General features: G+C 50.1%; 1 protein-coding gene across 2 annotated transcripts; it reads right to left on the bottom strand.

Annotated features, from left to right (window-relative positions):
- Positions 1–1,184: 1,184 nt before the first annotated feature.
- CATIP (ciliogenesis associated TTC17 interacting protein) lies at positions 1,185–7,747 on the bottom strand. Of its 2 annotated transcripts, none has more exons than XM_037132290.2 (10): positions 7,648–7,747; positions 7,397–7,492; positions 6,862–7,062; positions 6,531–6,586; positions 5,538–5,624; positions 5,201–5,368; positions 4,038–4,162; positions 3,135–3,211; positions 2,730–2,818; positions 1,185–2,512 (listed from the first exon to the last, which is right to left on the bottom strand). In XM_037132290.2, the coding sequence occupies exons 1-10, from the start codon at positions 7,670–7,672 to the stop codon at positions 2,288–2,290; spliced, it is 1,149 nt and encodes a 382-aa protein (XP_036988185.2). In that variant the 5' UTR covers positions 7,673–7,747; the 3' UTR covers positions 1,185–2,287. The 2 variants fall into 2 exon arrangements, with proteins under 2 accessions (XP_036988185.2, XP_053525915.1); XM_053669940.1 differs by having other exon boundaries at positions 1,187–2,512; positions 7,583–7,660.
- Between the last annotated feature and the right edge of the window lie 8,847 nt (positions 7,748–16,594).

Consider the following 16,594-nt stretch of genomic DNA (forward strand, 5'->3'; position numbering starts at 1 on the left):
GTTCCCAACAGGCCGTACTCAGAGCCTTTGCATCTGCTGTTCCCTCTGCCTAGAATGCTTCTCCCGCTGCTCCTCACAGGTCTGACTCCTCGTCATCCAGGTTCCAGCTCAACTGAGACCCAAAAGCCCTCCCGGAATTCTCCACCCTCAACCCCCCAACCCTGAGTCACTTCCTACCCATGACTTGGTTTTATTTGTTTTCATAAATGCCTGACATTTCACATACGAAATTATGCACCTTGGTGTTTATTGTCCACTGTCCCATGCTACCTGAGGACAGGGACGTTGTCTCGTCACTGCTGACCTCCCAGTGCCCAAAATAATCCTGGCACATGGAAGGAGCCCAATATTTGTTGAGCTGCTTGCCTGATTGAATGAACTTACTCTCTAGTGCTAATATGACAGCCACCTGTGGCTAACTAAATCGAAATGAATTAAAGTAAAAGTCCTAGTCCTATTAACCACATTTCTAGTCCTCAGTGGCCGCATGTGACTAGCGGCCACCCTACCGGACGCTGCAGGTGCGGAGCATTTCCGTCCTGGCAGGAAGGTCTGTTGGCTGGTCCTGCCGCAGGCCGTGCACGTAGATTACACTTTCTTACCTTTACTCGTCATTTGCTCTGGGGGATGCTTCATCTGACCCTTAGAAAGCACTGCACGTGTAGTTTGGCAATATGTTAAAGTAAACCAAAGCATTAATATCATCGGTGCAACAATTACACTTCTCAGAATGTATCCTTAAGGAAATAATTGTTCAGATAGGCAAAGATTTAGCCGCAAGAGTTTTCAATGCAGCACTGCACATGACAGCAAAAATAAACAATAAAAAAACCAAAAAGGCTTGAGGGGCAGAGATTGGCTGCATTGCGGTGCAGCCACCAAAAACAGATGACTACGCAGTGACAGGGAAACATTTGCAAAATCTGATTGTGTCGTTAAATGAAACAGAGCCTTTACGACAGGTAAACAAGTCACAAAACACAAAAACTCTCTCTCTAGGGAGAGCCCAGCTGTAGCTGCATGTTATCTAACATTTGGAACTTTTCAAGAATGCAGTAAGTATGCAGTTATCAGTTACTGAGCATCAGTTACCGTATGATTTCACTTTGTTGAAATGAAGTCCCTTGGAGCCGTAAAGACCAGATCACATGTTCCAAATAAAAGTGGACCAACACCAGCCACCTCTACACTAGAAAACAGAGAGCTCTAGGCAGAAGAATTGAGGTGAATTTACTTTCTTCTCTTGGTTTATGATGCTTTTCTAAGTTTTCTCTAATGAACATGTATTTCTTCCATAATAGGGGTAGGGGACAATAAAATACATTATTAAACTTTCTTTAAGGCTCAGGTGACAGTTCAGTTCTCCATGAAGCCTTCCTTCCCGGATTCCTGGGTCAGGCACTACTAGCCCGCCACCCCCAGCCTTGTAGACACTGGCTTGTCTTGTTCGCTAGAATGCAAACCCCTCTGAGTCCCTCCTCCTGCAAGAAAAGGTTCCATGAAGGAAGTGATGGGGGGCGTCCCCTGTGTCCGCCGCCTTGGGGGAGCGTGCCTAAGACTTGTTACTGAGCGGCACCAGCCCTGGACAGAAACAAACCCCTGGATGGACCGACATTCAACATGATCACCTGTCCATCCAGTCTTATCCGGGAGCTGGTGAATGGGGACTGCGGGCGTGCAGTTTGGGGGTTCCCGTGTGTCTGTGAGAAGGGAAGCAGGTCTCGGGTGGTCGGGAGGCTTCGGAGATGAGCAAGGCCAGTGGTGGTCCAGATCCCTTCCCACCCCTCCGCCCACGGCCCACATCATCTGCTGTTTCCTCGGGCGGGGTCATTAGTGGGCAGTTAGCTAAGCAGTGTCCAGAATGACTCTGAGGGCCAAGAAGCCCCGCCCCTCCACGCCTGCTAAACTAATGAAGAGGAGCGTGGGTTTCGGAATTGAACCTCGGGGTCTGAATCCTGCTTCCCACGTGTTCACTCTAATAAGAGTTACTTAACTTCTCTGTGGCTCTAATCCCTTCTCTGTAAAGGGAGGATAATGATGAAAACAGCATTTAGGAAGAAAGGCTGAAATTCGCTCGATAAACGATGTGAATGGTTCCTATTCTTAGCCAAGACACAAGACCGGCCACGGAAGGTGCCGGGTCACACAGGCAGTAGGCCCCGTTCATTTCTGTCAAAGCCGCAGGCGGTAGAGCAGGTCTCCGGGGTGCGCACTGCCCACGCTGCGGCCAGGAGCCGGGGCTTCCAGTCCACCGGCCCCTGCGGGCCCCGGCCAGCCGCGCTGCGACCTAGTAGAGCCAGGGGTCCAGCGAGCGGAAGGGGCTGGGCCGGTTGGAGGAGCGCAAGGGGGAGGTGCGCGGGTAGCGCGCCGCGAAGGGGCCGAAGAACTCGGCAGCGAAGGTGACCACGTCGTCCGGCTGGCGCAGTAGCAGGAAGAGCAGGAAGTCGGAGACGAGCGCTTCGGCGTCCGGGTGCTGCTGCAGGTACCTGGTGTGGCCGAGCCGCAGCTGCTCCTGGTGGGGACCGAGCCTGAGCCGGACCCGGGCCCCGCGCTCCCTACTTTTCTCCCAGGAGGACTCGGGGACGCCGGGGACGCCCATCCCCCAGGGGTGTGCAAGGCAACCAGCCGCGAAGAGAGATCGGCAGTGCTGGAGTTTATTCGGGAAGGGACACCCCGCAGGGTGGGGGGAGGGACGTGGGGACCCCAGGCCCGCTGCAGCCTCGCCTCACCTTCCTTTCCAGGAACCTCGAGTAGAGCTCCAAGTCCTCCTCCCACGGCAGGGGCGTCTTCTCCAACACTGGGCGAGGCTCAATCTCATCTGGGTGCGGAGGGAAGAAGTCTGCTATCCCGACCCAGAACCCTCCTCGGATACACGGGGATGCCCGAGAACACCTGAGCTGCAGGCGCAGGTGAAACCCAGGGTTCTGCCCACTGGGCAGAGTTGCTGAAGTGGTTCCCTGCGAAATGATCCTCCCCTAATTGCCTTGGGGTCGAGGGCTGGAGGGCAAATATTCCCCATCTGATCTGGGCTCTGATCCCACCCACCGCACACCCAGTCCAGCCCCTGCACCAGGGAAGGCCCCAGGTTTTCCCACCTCCCCTTCACAGTCCCACCAGCTGGAAGCTTCACTCACCCTCCTCCCTCAAGATGGGCATCTTGGTGACCACACAGTAGCCGGAGGCGCCCACCTGGACTCTCTTGGCCAGGTGCCTGCAGTGCAACACGGGAGAAGGTGGGCATCTCCCAAGAGCAGCCCACTCCCTGCAGAGGCAGCAGTCCCTGGGGCTTCCCTTCACTGCTGCCCTCCCTCCCACTTGTCTTCCAGTTCCCAGGTCCAGTTCCATTGCTAATTCCCCAGATAATGGCCCCGGCTTTTCAAACTGGATACTGGTCCCCGGAGATGTGTGCTGGTGTGCCAGGGCTGGAGGCCTTGAGAGCGGTGAGCACTAAAAAAATGAGCCTCCTGGTGTGTGACGTGAAAACCAGAACAACACGCTAAGTTGTGAACCGAGGGAGGCCAAGGTGGTTCCGATTACTGTTTGTTTGTTGTAGTGTAGTGATTATGTCAATCAATAACTCTTTGTAAATTTCAAGAAACCAATTCTTCTCCCCCTCTCAGGCTTCCTCGTGGTCTGGGGCCTGTGCTTTGCTGATGGCAGCTTGGCAGTGTGCCAGAATGCTCCCCCCAGCACTTCATCCAGGGTCTTGTTGCTCAAACCTTGGTGATTTTTCAGTTTACCCCCAACACCTGTGTAACTAGGCCTTAGGCCCTGGGGAGTTGGTGTGAATGCCCCCAGCCACTTAGAGCCCTTCAGTGAGCTTTGGGCAGCACAGTGAGGATCAGGAGAATGAATGAATAAATACAGGAAGGAAGGGTGACCGATGTGGATAAGGAGGGACACTCCGATCTCAACTGCAGCCCTTCCTGTGGTGTGCCCAGACACACCAGTCTCCCTGCTCCCCCTCCCCCTCCCCAGAGGCCCAGCGCCCAGGCTGTGCTCAGCACTGCCCCTTGGCCCCGCCGCCGGCAGCTCACCCGTCGGACAGCATGTAGTACTGGCAGGACATGGGGATGCCCTCATCCGAATGCACAGCCTGCTCCACGATGAACACTTCCACCTGCTGACCCTCCACCTGGATGGTCTGGGAGCCCAGAGCTTCCTGGCAGCAGCCGAAATGAGGGAAGGAGGTGAAGTGGATGCCTGTCTGGGTCTCCCCCCAAATCTTTCCCTGGCCCTTTTCTCCATTGTACAACTTCACACTGTGTTCATCAGTGATAAGCAACTCTTGGCTGTCCAGACACTCAGGTGCCATGAGATTTGAGTTGTGTCCCCAGAGGTAAGTTGGGGGTCCCCTCATAGCCAGCTTCAGCCTGCTCCCGCCCCAACTACTCCTCACCCTCTCTGTGACCAAGTGCTTCTGGTTGGCAGATTCTGTTGCAGGGATGGAGGGCAACCAATCAGGTATGAGTGTGTGGGGGGCTGTTTGGGGGTTGGGGGGCAGCGAGGCTCTGGGGGTTCAAGTAGACTGACACCTGTGGCCCCCTCAGGCCCACGCTGCTGCGGGCAGGCTGCTCTGTCGCAACTCAAACTCAAACCCTGTGAATGCCTGCGGCCGTGGGGAGAAAAGTGCTGCCACGTGTTTCCCTGACAATGGAGCTGAATGACACGTGGCTGTTCCTGTCAAACACGCTGCTGTTTGTCCTGTGTGATAGAGAAGACTAGACTGTCCTTTACAAAGTTGGTCAAATCAGCCTCTAAAGTGTGTGCTCAGAGGCACAGCTTTAAAGATCACGTATTGCCATTAAGTATGAAGTATGTTGATTATGAAATTTTAGCCGAAACCAAAACAGAAAAGGAAGGCCTTCGGGGTTGAGACATAATGAAGAATATTGAGTGTCCTTGGAGACGGTGTATTTCCTGGTGGTAAAAAATATGTCTTTAAAAGCAGCCCCCCACTACGTTTATTTTTCCTGGACTGACTTCTGTACGAGAAAGTGTCCCTTCCCCCAGCTGCCCCCATGTGCACTCACAAATGCGGTCTTACTTTTTCCTGCCTTTGGAAATCCCAACCCCTTGTCCTGATTTTACCCCCACGCCACCCCCTCTTCTGCTCCACAGTTCTCTCTCCCCCTTGCGCATTCTCCCGCCCCTTCTAGTCTGCCCCGAGGCCAAGCTCCCCACCAGGGACAGCCCTCACGTAAGTGGAAGAGCAGAGTTTGCCCTCCGAGTCCAAGGCCAGGAAGCGGGCGTTGCTGGGCACCGTCCGCCTCCAGCCCATCACCCTCAGCAACAGCAGGTTGGCAGCCTCGGAAATGAAGCCCGCAGTTGAGTGCCAGGGGAAAAATGTCACTTCAGTCTTCATCTCCTGTTCAGGACAAATCTGGTTTAGGAATGTGGAGACAGAAGGGCACAGGGAGGGCGGACAAGCCTGGTGTTGGGCACACGGCCTTGCCCAGCCCCTCCTGCAGGCTTCCGGCCTGACACGGTCCGGCTTCTGTTTCCCAGAGGATGTGGGATATGGTGCCCATCCTCACCTCACCCTCCTTGACACTTCTGGTCATGGCCAGCTGGTCCTCCTGCTTCAGCAAACTCATCTTCCTTTCCATGGGGAGGACGTGGAACTACGGGCCAGAGCATGGAAGGGAGGACGGGCTCACCGGGTTGCCTACAAACGGGACCGCCCCCGCCCCTTCCAGCCGTCTTCTTGTCCGTTCTCCTTTAAAAACTAGAAAACCAAGGGGGAGATTTGGATAGAGAACCTTCCGTGTGTAGGAAATCTCAGGAAGAGAAGCCATACTCTGGTGCACTATGAAGTTCAAAAGCAAATCCCTTCAAATACAGGTTTTAAAAGATGGCGATGGTTTCTGAGGGAAGGCTCTTGGGCTGAAGTGCCTTCCAAGGTGGGAAGGGGTCACGTTCCAGAAGCTACGCATTTCAGAAGTTAACGAAGTGGTGAGGGCTGGTTGTGAGGGGCACAGAGCAGGAGCATTTGGAGGTGATGATGTGGTGACAGGCCCTTGGGAAAGGCCAGACTCTGGGAAGGGTCAGCCCACGTGGCCCCAGGAGATGCTGGGCTCTCAGGCCGGACGGGTCCAGGGTGGGCCGGAGCCTGCCTTTGTGCACTAGGATGTCACCAGGAGCTGACCCCAGTCCCCTGGGCGGCTTGTTTTTCATTTTTGTGGTGGGGATTGCAGGGGTAACTGTGGAGTTAGGCTGAGATTGTTTTTTGTTTTAAGATTTTATTTGTTTATTTTTAGAGGAGGGGAAGGGAGGGGGAGAAACGTGGATCGGTTGCCTCTCCCACACCCCCACCTGGGGTGCTGGTTCATCACCTGGGCATGAGCCCAGACTGGGAATCGAACCAGTGACCTTTTAGTTTACAGGCTGGCACTCAACCCACTGAGCCACACCAGCCTGGGCAAGCTAACATTCTGTTGAGCCCCCACTCCCTCCCTCCCTCCCTCTCTTTCAGGGTCTCTATTCTCTCACCCTGGATTAAGATCAAGGTTGGGGGCCCTGGGAGGTACCTTGATGAACTCCTGACTATGTTGTTCCAGGGTCTCCAAGTTCCACGAAAGATAGCCTGGGGTGGAGGGTGGGGAACAGTGCCATCGCAGGAGGGGAGGGTGGTGGCCCAGGCTGGAAGACTTAGGAAAAAGCTAGACCAAGCCACTGCTCTTGTTGTAAGTCCACGGCTGTGATTAACCTCCCTGACATTCCCACCTCCCACACGCCCACTGTGCCCCATTCTGGTACTGAGCTGCAGTCCAGGGGTTGGTCTGGGTAAGGCTCTGGGAACCGGGGAGGGCGGGCAGGGGAAGGATGGGGGCGAAGGGCACTAGGAAGCAGGGACTCTACCCAGGAGGGAGTTTCCGCAGAGCACTTTGTCGATGAAGCCGCGGCTCACGGCGTGCACGAGGGGGCAGTGAGACAGGGCGCTGAAGCTGCCTTCGTACTTCCCTCTCTTCACTTCAATGGTCAGCTCTCCCTGAGGCTCCCCCGTGTTCGAGACCATGGCCAGCGTCTCCGAGAAGAACAGCTTCTGCAGCTCCTCCTCCCCTGGGGACAGATGAAGCCCCAGCTCCTAGGCCTCAACTCTCCGACCCCCTGGCCACCAGTGTCCCACGCTGCCCACCCACGCCCTCCTCAGCCACGTCTCCCAGGCAGCCCCTGCCTCCCCTCCTCTGACCTCCACAGCAGCCAGCAGGGGACGTCACCCCAGCCACCCCCATGTCCTGAGGTCATTCTTTAAAAGATTTCAATATCAACCCTTTCAGAGTCTCAGGAGAATCAGTGCTGAGAGAGGCGGGGCCCGGGTCTGGGCGTCTCTCCTCCCTCCTCTCCACACTTGTGTCCCCCTCTCCTGACACCCACACCCACTGCCCGGGCTCACTGAGGGAGGCGAGGAAGTGAATGGCTTTCGCATTGGCCTTTGGGGGTGGCAGACTCTCCGGGGCTGAGGCTTGTTGCTGCTCCTTGGCTCTGGGGCCTATGGAGGGAAAAGAGGGGGAGATGGTAGACCCTGGGGAGAAGAACAGGGGTGGGCAGTTGTCCCAAGAGCAGAATCCTCCAAGGCTACCTCCGGGCAGATTGTGGGGGAGAAGATGGCCCTCCGCTCTCCAGCCCTAGCACCCCTCTTCCTACCTTTGGACTGAACTTTAGAGGACATGCCACCTGCTGCCTGCCGCCTGCTGCCTGCTGCTTGCCAACCAGTGTGTGTCCAGTTATCTCCATGGCAACTGGGAGCTAGCTACCACCTCTTAAAGGGCCATCAACCCACTTCACTAAACACCCAGACCCTAAAGGAAAAGGCAGGAACTGTGCACGGGTCTGGGACTTGGCCCAAGTCTGAGGTATTGTCCAGCAGAGGGAGCATGTGACATGCTTAAGAAGCTGAGGGATGACATGGGTCATCAGAATGAGTTTAGACTTGTGGCCCTGAGCCCAGGCCCAGAACAAGCACAGGACCCAGTTAGATACCATGGGAATAGCGCTACACTTTGTGGTCCTGACACATAACAGTGATGGTGCGTCAGTGACAGTCACAGCAAACTCATAAACGGAGCTAGCCCTGGGTCAGGCACTGACCCACAGGGCCTCACACACCTCAGCTAAACCTTCAGAGTAACCCTGTGAGCAGGTCCTTTTACCGCTCCATTTTATGGCTAAGAAAACCGAGGCACCATTGAGGTTCAGTGTCTCCCCAAGGCTACACAGCTAGTAATAGGCAGAGCAGGGACTCAACCCAAGGCAGTACGGCTGCAGAGTCAGAGCGAATTCAGAGAAAGGAAGCACCAAATAGATGACACACTGAAGCTACACAAGTGGGGCCTCACATGGTCAGTAACTAAAGATGCAGGCTGATCCCAGCCGTGTAGGTGCTGGAGCCTGTGTCTGTGGCTGTGAAAACGGGGCTCAGCCTGACAGGGCCCCACAAAAATCTCAGAGGGGGGGCGGGAATGGGTGAAAAAGGTGAGAGAAAGGATTAAGGAGTCCAAACTGCCAGTTATGAAATAAGCCACGGGGCGGTGATACAGGGAACAGAGTCAATAATACCGTACTAACTGGGTATAGCGGCAGACCTAGGTTGCTAGCCGTACAACAGCTACTAGGTTTACTGTGGTGATCACTCTGTCAGGTATATAGGCATCTAATCATTGTGTTGAATACCTGAAGCTAATGTTGTATGTCAACTATAATTTTAAAATAAATAAGCCCTGGCAGGTATGGCTCCACTAGATTAAATAAAATCTTTTTGAAAATTAAAAATAAATAAATAAATAAAAGGAAAATCTTGACATAAAACCTCGGTCACTTAAGAAGGGGCTCACTTCCTCACTACCCCACCCCACCCCCACCACCATGTCACGTGGGAAGGCACCCGATGTTGCCGTGTATAATGCGTACTTTTTGCCCAAATTTTTGAGGGAAAAATAAAGGTGCACATTATACATTGGTAGTACTAATTCCATATCTATATAAATATATTTTTTAAATATTTTATTTATTTATTTTTAGAGAGAGGGGAAGGGAAGGAGAAAGAGTGGGAGAGAAACATCAATGTGTGGTTGCCTCTCATGAGTCCCCTAATGGGAACCTGGCCTGCAACCCAGGCATGTGTTCTGACTGGGAATTGAACCAGCAACCTTTTGCTTCACAGGCCTGTACTCAATCAACTGAGCTACACCAGCCAGGGCTATATAAATATTTTTGATTCTTTTATTTATGCTGATGCATTAAAAGCAATGATGATATCTTTGAAATAACTCTAGAAAACAATGATGATATCTGTATGCAAAATAATACCCTGGAATATGATAATCAATTTTGTTTGTAAATATAAGTAAATAATTAGTTGAATTTAAAAATTAAAACAAAAGATTTTTTTTCCTGAAAGTTTGGTCCAAAGACATTAGTGTGCATTATACATGGCAAAATACAGTAATTTTCACCTAACTTTTTACTGGGTCTTTATCAACTTCAGGGAAATCTGAATTATGTGTGGAACTGCTTAAGAGAATTAAACTAATAGTGTTAATGTTTCTTTTGTTACATTGTGCATATTTTGTGTTTCGAGTACTTGAAAATGTTTAAAATAATTTGGCTTGGTGGGCTGCTTAAGAGATAAGCTTGGGAATTCTAATTTAAGTCAGGAAGTTGAATATAGACTGTGCTTTGAAGTTAAGTTCTTACTGGGATTGTAAAACCATTTTTTAGAAGATCTTGAAATTTGCTGTCTTTATATGTTTTATTATATTATAATAAAAGTACCCGGGAGGTTGGTTTGTCAGTCAATCGTTCTATTTTTAACAGATCTTTTAAGAAAACTGAGTTCTTTCTACTTCACTTTATTTTTTCCAGCTTTATTGTAATACATATAGCAATCTACTTATGTATAACATGAATAAGTACAATATAAGCTGCCTAAAGAGGTTTTAATTTTAAAAAGACAAATTAGTAATCAAAGTCTTAGAAGTTATTAATATTCACTAGATTTATGATTAGAATGATATGACTGGTTAGTTGAACTTAAACATTTTTTAAATGCTTGTTTTAAAATTTGGATTTTAAGCTGACTTCCAGCCAAGATGGAGGCATAGGTGGAAATACTGTACTTCCTCACGGAACCAAATTTAAGGACAGCAAAGTTTTAGAAACAAAAACACAACCAAAACAGACAGAAAATTGAACTGCACCGAAGTCCGACAACGCGAACCATTCATCCAGATGGGTAAGAGGGGCGGAGTCGGTGGCCGGCACAGACGGGTCCCTGCGGGAAGAGGTTGGTGGTTGGCAGACCCAGTGAGACCCGAAAGGCAGCTGGCTGACCGGGGACACACATTCGTGCTCAAATAAACCAGGCGAAAACGGGCAGTGAGACCATGCAACCCAGGGCCCCAGCGACGGGGAAATAAAGCCTAAAAGCACCGATTGGAAAAACTCGCAGGGGTTGAGGTGCCAGAGAGACTCCCGCCTCACAGGAGAGTTCATTGGAGACACCCACAGGGTCCTAGAACGTACACAAGCCCACCCACCTGGGAACCAGCACCAGAAAGGCCCAATTTGCTTGTGGGAAGAGGCAGAAGGGACTGAAATCTAAGAGAGAACAGAGCAAGCACCATTATTCCCTCTCTGACCCCAGCCCCACATACAGTGTCACAACCCAGCAACTGGGTTGACCCGCCTTGGTAAACATCTAAGGCTCCGTCCCTCATAGGTAACAGGCGCAAACAGACCAAAACTTTATGGCTCAAACAGAAGAACAAACCAAAGCCCCAGAGCCAAAACTTTTTTTAAGCAACTAAGAGATAGCCAACATATCAGATGCACAGTTCAAAACACTGGCGATCAGAGTGCTCACAGAACTGGTTGATTTTGGTCCCAAAATTAGATGGTCGCAAATTAGATGAAAAAATGAAGGCTACACCAAGTGAAATGAAGGAAAATGCACAGGAAACCAATAGTGACGGAAAGAAAGCTCGGACTCAAATCAATGGTGTAGACCAGAAGGAAGAAATAGCCAGACAGAAAAGAATGAAGAATCAAGAATTCAAAAAAATGAGGAGAGGCTTGGGAACCTCCAGGACATCTTTAAATGTTTCAACATCTGAATTATAGGGGTACCAGAAGGGGGAGAGGAACAGCCACCAGTGAAAAACTTATCTGAACAAATAATGAAGGAGAACTTTCCCAATCTGGCAAGGAAAATAGACTTCCAGGAAGTCCAGGAAACTCAGAGAGTCGCAAAGAAGGTGGACCCAAGGAGGAACACACCAAGGCACATCATAATTACATTAGCCAAGATTAAAATGAAGGAGAGAATCCCGGATGCAGCAAGAGATAAGGGGACAGTCACCTACAAAGGAGTTCCCATCAGACTGTCAGCTGATTTCTCAAAAGAGACTTTACAGGCAAGAAGGGGCTAGAAAGAAGTATTTCAAGTCATGAAAGGCAAGGACTACATCCAAGATTGCTCTATCCAGCAAAGCTCTCATTTAGAATGGAAGGGCAGATAGAGCGCTTCTCAGATAAGGTCAAGTTAAAGGAGTTCATCATCACCAAACCCTTATTATATGAAATGTTAAAGGAACTTATCTAAGAAAAAGAAGATAAAAAATATGAACAGTAAAAAGACAGTAAACCCACAGTTATTAACAACCACACCTAAAACGAAAACGAAAGCAAACTAAGAGGACAGCTAGATCAAGAGCAGAACCACAAAAATGGAGATCACATGGAGCGTCAGCAACAGGGGAGTGGGAGGAGGAGAGAGGGGGAAAAGGTACAGAGAATAAGTAGCACAGACAGTAGGGAGAAAATAGGGAGGACAAGAATAGTAGGGGAAATGTAGAAGCTAAAGAACTTATGACACATGGACATGAACTAAAGGGGAGAATATGGGGGGAGGGGTTGTGCAGGGGGAGGGGAATGAAGGGGGGAATGGGACAACTGTAATGGCATAATCAATAAAATATATTTAAAAATAAAACAAAATAAAATTTCAATTTTAATAAATTGAGTATTAGTTTAAAAAGCCAAAGTGAATTTATGAATAAGGCTTTCTCTGCACGTGAGCCACAGTAGCATTAAGAAAATTCATAATTGCTTTGGAAAGCAGCTTATTAGTTCCTCAAAAAGTTAAATGTGCAGTTACTGCATGACTTAGCAATTCCACTCCTAGGTACATGCTCGAGAATTGAAAACGTCTGTCTATGCAAAAATTGTACATAGATGTTTATAGCACCACTGTCAAAATGTGAAAACAACCCAGCTGTTGTCGGCTGATGAACGGACAGGAAAATGCAGCGCTGGAAACGCTGTGGAGTATGAGCTGCAGAAGGCACAAAGTACTGATGCATGCTATGACATGGATGACCCCTGAAAACATGTTGAGCAAAACAAAACAAGACCACATGTCACACAATTCTATTCATATAAGCAAATTCAGAATAGGCAAATCTGGAGACAGAAAATAGATCAGTGGTTGCCGGGGTAGGGGTGGGGCGGGGGCGTGGGGGCGCGGAGCCACATCAGATGGGCGCATCTGTCTGGGATGACGGCGGTGTTCTAAAATTAGAAGGCGGCGATGATCGGAAAACTGTGCTCACGCTAAAAACCACTGAATCGCACACTTTAAAAGGGTGAATTTTGTGTTATGTAAATTATATTTCAAAGTTCATTTAAAAAGTAGAGGATTTAGATAAAATGTAGAAAAATCAAACCCTATTGCTTTCATGTGTGAATTACATGAACTTTGACAAAATGCTTTTGATTACTAGGATGAAGTTTTAGACAACAAGAGCAGCCCTGGCTGGTGTGGCTGGGCAGAGTGAGCGCGGGCCTGCGAACCGAAAGGTCACTGGTTTGAATTCCACTCAGGGCACGTGCCTGGGTTGCGGGCCAGGTCTCCCTGCAAGAGGGAACCAACTATTTGACGTATCTCTCACACATCAATGTTCCTCTCCCTCTCTTCTCTCTCTCTTCCTGTCTCTCTAAAGGTGAGTAAAGAAAATGTTAAAACAATAGCAAATCGTGGTCTAGATGGTCTTTAAGGGGCCCATGCTGTTCCCCTCCCTGTGTCCTCTATCTCGCTTCACCGTCTCCCCTTAGACCTCTCCTGCACCCACTCACCTCTCCTAGGCTCCTCTAGCCACCTTCTGGGAGCCCACATTCTCAACTCTTACACCCCCCCCAGGCCCTTCCCCTGGTGCCGGCTATTTCCTGCCAGCTGCTGAGGGAGAAAGCAGTTTGGCAGTGACCCACAGAGGATCGGCATTTTGTCTACTGTTTGACCCTCCGGAAGATATCTATCAAGGACCATTGTTACTGTTCCCCCCTCTCCCCCACCAGAACCTGTGTAGCAGGTAGAAGGATGCTCTGAACCGCGTTGACATCCTAGCAGTGCGGCTGTGTTGGGCAGGTTGACCTCTCTGAGCCTGTGACATGGACAGCCTGTGCTCCCCCGACCTCGGGGTGGGCATCTCCTGAACAACACGACCAACATAGAGGGGCTCCTGGATGTGCCAAACTCTGTGGATATTAAATCCAGGCAGCCACTTCTAACGTGGGCAGCATCATCCCCTTTGGACACACGAGAAACGGGGTCACAGGAAGGTTAAGTGATTTGCCGATGGTCACCCAGTTAACAAATGGAAGGTGTGGACTCCAACCTTGCTGGGCCAGCTCCAGAGTCCAAGTTCTCGACCACTTCATTCTACGGTCCCCGATGGTCTAGCCCCGTGCTCAGTAACACCAGTAAGAGGAGAGAGAGGCTGCTGTTGACTGAACGTCCCTGGGCATCTCACTGGGCTCTCCCAGGCCCCGCACAAGGAGCGTGGGGACATGAACCACCTGCCTGGTGTTACCACAGCCAACCAGAGGCAGAGGCAGAGGCTGCATTAGTATCAGTACCAGTCCAACTCCAAATCCTTTTTCTTCTCTGTTCTTTTTAAAAAAGATTTTATTTATTTTTAGAGAGAAGCAAAGGAAGGGAGAAAGAGAGGGAGAGAAACATTGATTGGCTGCCTCTTGCATGCCCCCAACTGGGGACCTGGCCTGCACCCCAGGCCTGTGTCCTGACCAGGATTCAGACCAGCGACCTTTTGGTTTCCAGGAGACTTTTGGTTTCCACGAGAACGCCCAGCCCACTGAGCCACACCAGTCAGGGCCTAGTCCTTTTTCTTTCTACCACCTTGGCCAGGCTTTGCTGGAGCCAAGCGTTTACCAACCTTCAGGGTTAGGTTTCCACCTGCTTTCAAAGTCTCCATTTGTGGCCAAGGCCTTGGAGGGCTAAGACCAGCCCCCAACACGCACAGGCACACACAGGCCTCTTCATGTCTACACGTTCACGTCCGCAACTTCCCTGTTCTTTGTTCTGCCCTGGAACGCTTATGGCTCCCCACTTAGCCCCCCAGGCCCTTTCTCCTTTTGCACCCCAGAGAGATAGCCTGTGTCAGAAAAACCAAAGAAAAAAACAAACTGCTTGCTAGTGGGTTTTTTTGAGGTTGTGTTTTTTAATTTAATCTTCATTGTATTTTTCCCATTACCATTTAGTCCCCTTATACTCCCCTCCCCCCACAGTCACCACACTGTTGTCTGTGTCTGAGACCTTTTTCCTCCACCCCTCCACCCCTAAGTCCCCCTCCCCACCAGCTGTCATCCTGCTCTCTATAAGTCTGTCTCCATTTTCCTTGTTAGTTCAGTTTGTTAGTTATTTTTAAAACTATGTATTACTCAAACACCTTGAAGGCCGTATGTCTACCTCCATCTCTCTCCTATAATCAACTATTGCACCAGAAACCTGATGTAGTATTTCTCAAAGTGACTTCATGTGCCTTTTCTCCTCTGACTCTCCTAACAGTAGGTGGAACCGTTAGTGACGGATCATGACTTTGCTGTTTTGCATCCTTCCTGGTATCAGACCTCCTATATCTTTGGGGGATTTTTTTTTTCTCCATTCTCAGTGCACTGTTTCAGCTGGGTCTGACAATGCCCTTCCCCTTTTAGTCATGTGAGCTGATCCGACCAGTCAGAGAGGTCCAATACCTAACTCCTAGGATTGGTTCAGGGTTGGGCACATGACATAAGGTGGGCCAATGAAACTCAATCCCTAAGACTATGGGAGGTTCTGCTAGGTTTGATGAACTAGTAGCCTGGAACTTCTGGAGACAATTTTCCCACTTCGGGGAGAAAGCCTGACAGAGAACCAAACCAATACAGTAGAAAGCAGAGCTGAATGATGACGGTCCCGTTCATCTTCATGCCTGAACTCCCCGTGACATAGTCCCACATTCCTCAATTTCATGAGCTGATAAATTTCCTTTTTGGTTTAAGCTCCTTTCTGTTGACTATTTGTCATTTGCACCTGGAAGTGTTCTGACTTTATCTAGCTCATCATCTCCACTGGAAGTTGAAATTGAAGTCAGAGAAGTGACCCTTCCAAGGTCACTTGGATGTTGAGTGACAAAGCTGGGATTAGAACTAAGGTCTCTAAAGCCAGTGACACCTGCTGTCTTGCAAGCAAGGAGCAGGCTGCCTGGCAGCTGCTGGTTGTTCCAGCTCTGGGAGAAGCATGCACCGTCATTCCGGACAGATGCCGGGGTGGGAGGGTCCCCCAAGGCCCTGGGAAAATGTGTCACCAGCCTCAGAAAACCATTACCAAGTGCCCCTCGGCATATGCCGAGTGACCTGGCTCTGGGGCTTGCCCATTCAAGACAGCAGTGATGCAGAGACAATCCCTGAGCATGGTCAGCTGCCCTTCTTCAGGAAGGTGAGCCCCAGCTGGTGTGGCCCAGTGAATTGAGTGAGGGCTCTGAACCAAAGGGTCACCGGTTCGATTCCCAGTCAGGGCACATGCCCGGGTTGTGGGCTGGGTCCCCCACGGGGGTCATGTGAGAGTAAACCACACACTGATGTTTCTCTCCCTCTAAAAATAAATAAATAAAATCTTTAAAAAAAGAAAAAGGTGAGGACCTGGCCCCTTTTCCCATAGCTCCCCAAGGCATAGCCCTGATCCAGGACAGCCTGGGCCAGTGCCTAGTTCCCCAGGCAGGGCACGTGCCTAGGTTGCAATTTCGACCCCGAGTCCAGGTACATATGGGAGGCAACCAATCAATGCTTCCCTCTCGCACTGATGTTTCTCTCTCTCTAAAAGCAGTGAAAAAAAAAAATCCTCAGGTGAAGATAAAAAAATTAAACAAAACACGAGAATTCTGCCATAGCCAAATGTCGCCTTTGCTTCATGATTTCCTATTTCAAAATATATCTTTAATTATTGTCATGAATGGAAGAGTGGTGTCACCTGTCCAGAATATTGACCCCAAAGATCAACACAATGAACACAAGACAATGTTGTTAAAATCTATCTCCATGTACCGGTGTCTGGCTCCTGGTTAGAGACATCACAGAGAGGCCAGGGCCTTATGCTTGGGGTGCTTTTCACTGCTGGGCTGTGACTACGTAGAACCACCTCGAACCATCTCCTTTGTGTCCAGGGTACACCTGCGCCTCTCAAGCTCTGGGAAACACCGAGGTAAGTGAATCGTAAGCCCTGAGCTAAGGCAAAGAGCTCAGGAGGATGTATTCATAGCAC

This window comes from Artibeus jamaicensis, unplaced genomic scaffold, assembly GCF_021234435.1.
Source record: "Artibeus jamaicensis isolate MK-2021 breed Jamaican fruit bat unplaced genomic scaffold, CSHL_Jam_final contig_1015, whole genome shotgun sequence".
NCBI classification, from domain to species: domain Eukaryota; kingdom Metazoa; phylum Chordata; class Mammalia; order Chiroptera; family Phyllostomidae; genus Artibeus; species Artibeus jamaicensis.

Bases quoted from the DNA above. Each gene is read 5' to 3' on its own strand.
- CATIP (XM_037132290.2), bottom strand. From the start codon at position 7,672: ATGTCCTCTAAAGTTCAGTCCAAAG. The intron at 7,493-7,647 runs GTAGGAAGAGGG...TTCCCTCCATAG, and splicing joins CTCTAAAGTTCAGTCCAAAG to GCCCCAGAGCCAAGGAGCAG. The intron at 7,063-7,396 runs GTGAGCCCGGGC...ATCTGTCCCCAG, and splicing joins TCACTTCCTCGCCTCCCTCA to GGGAGGAGGAGCTGCAGAAG.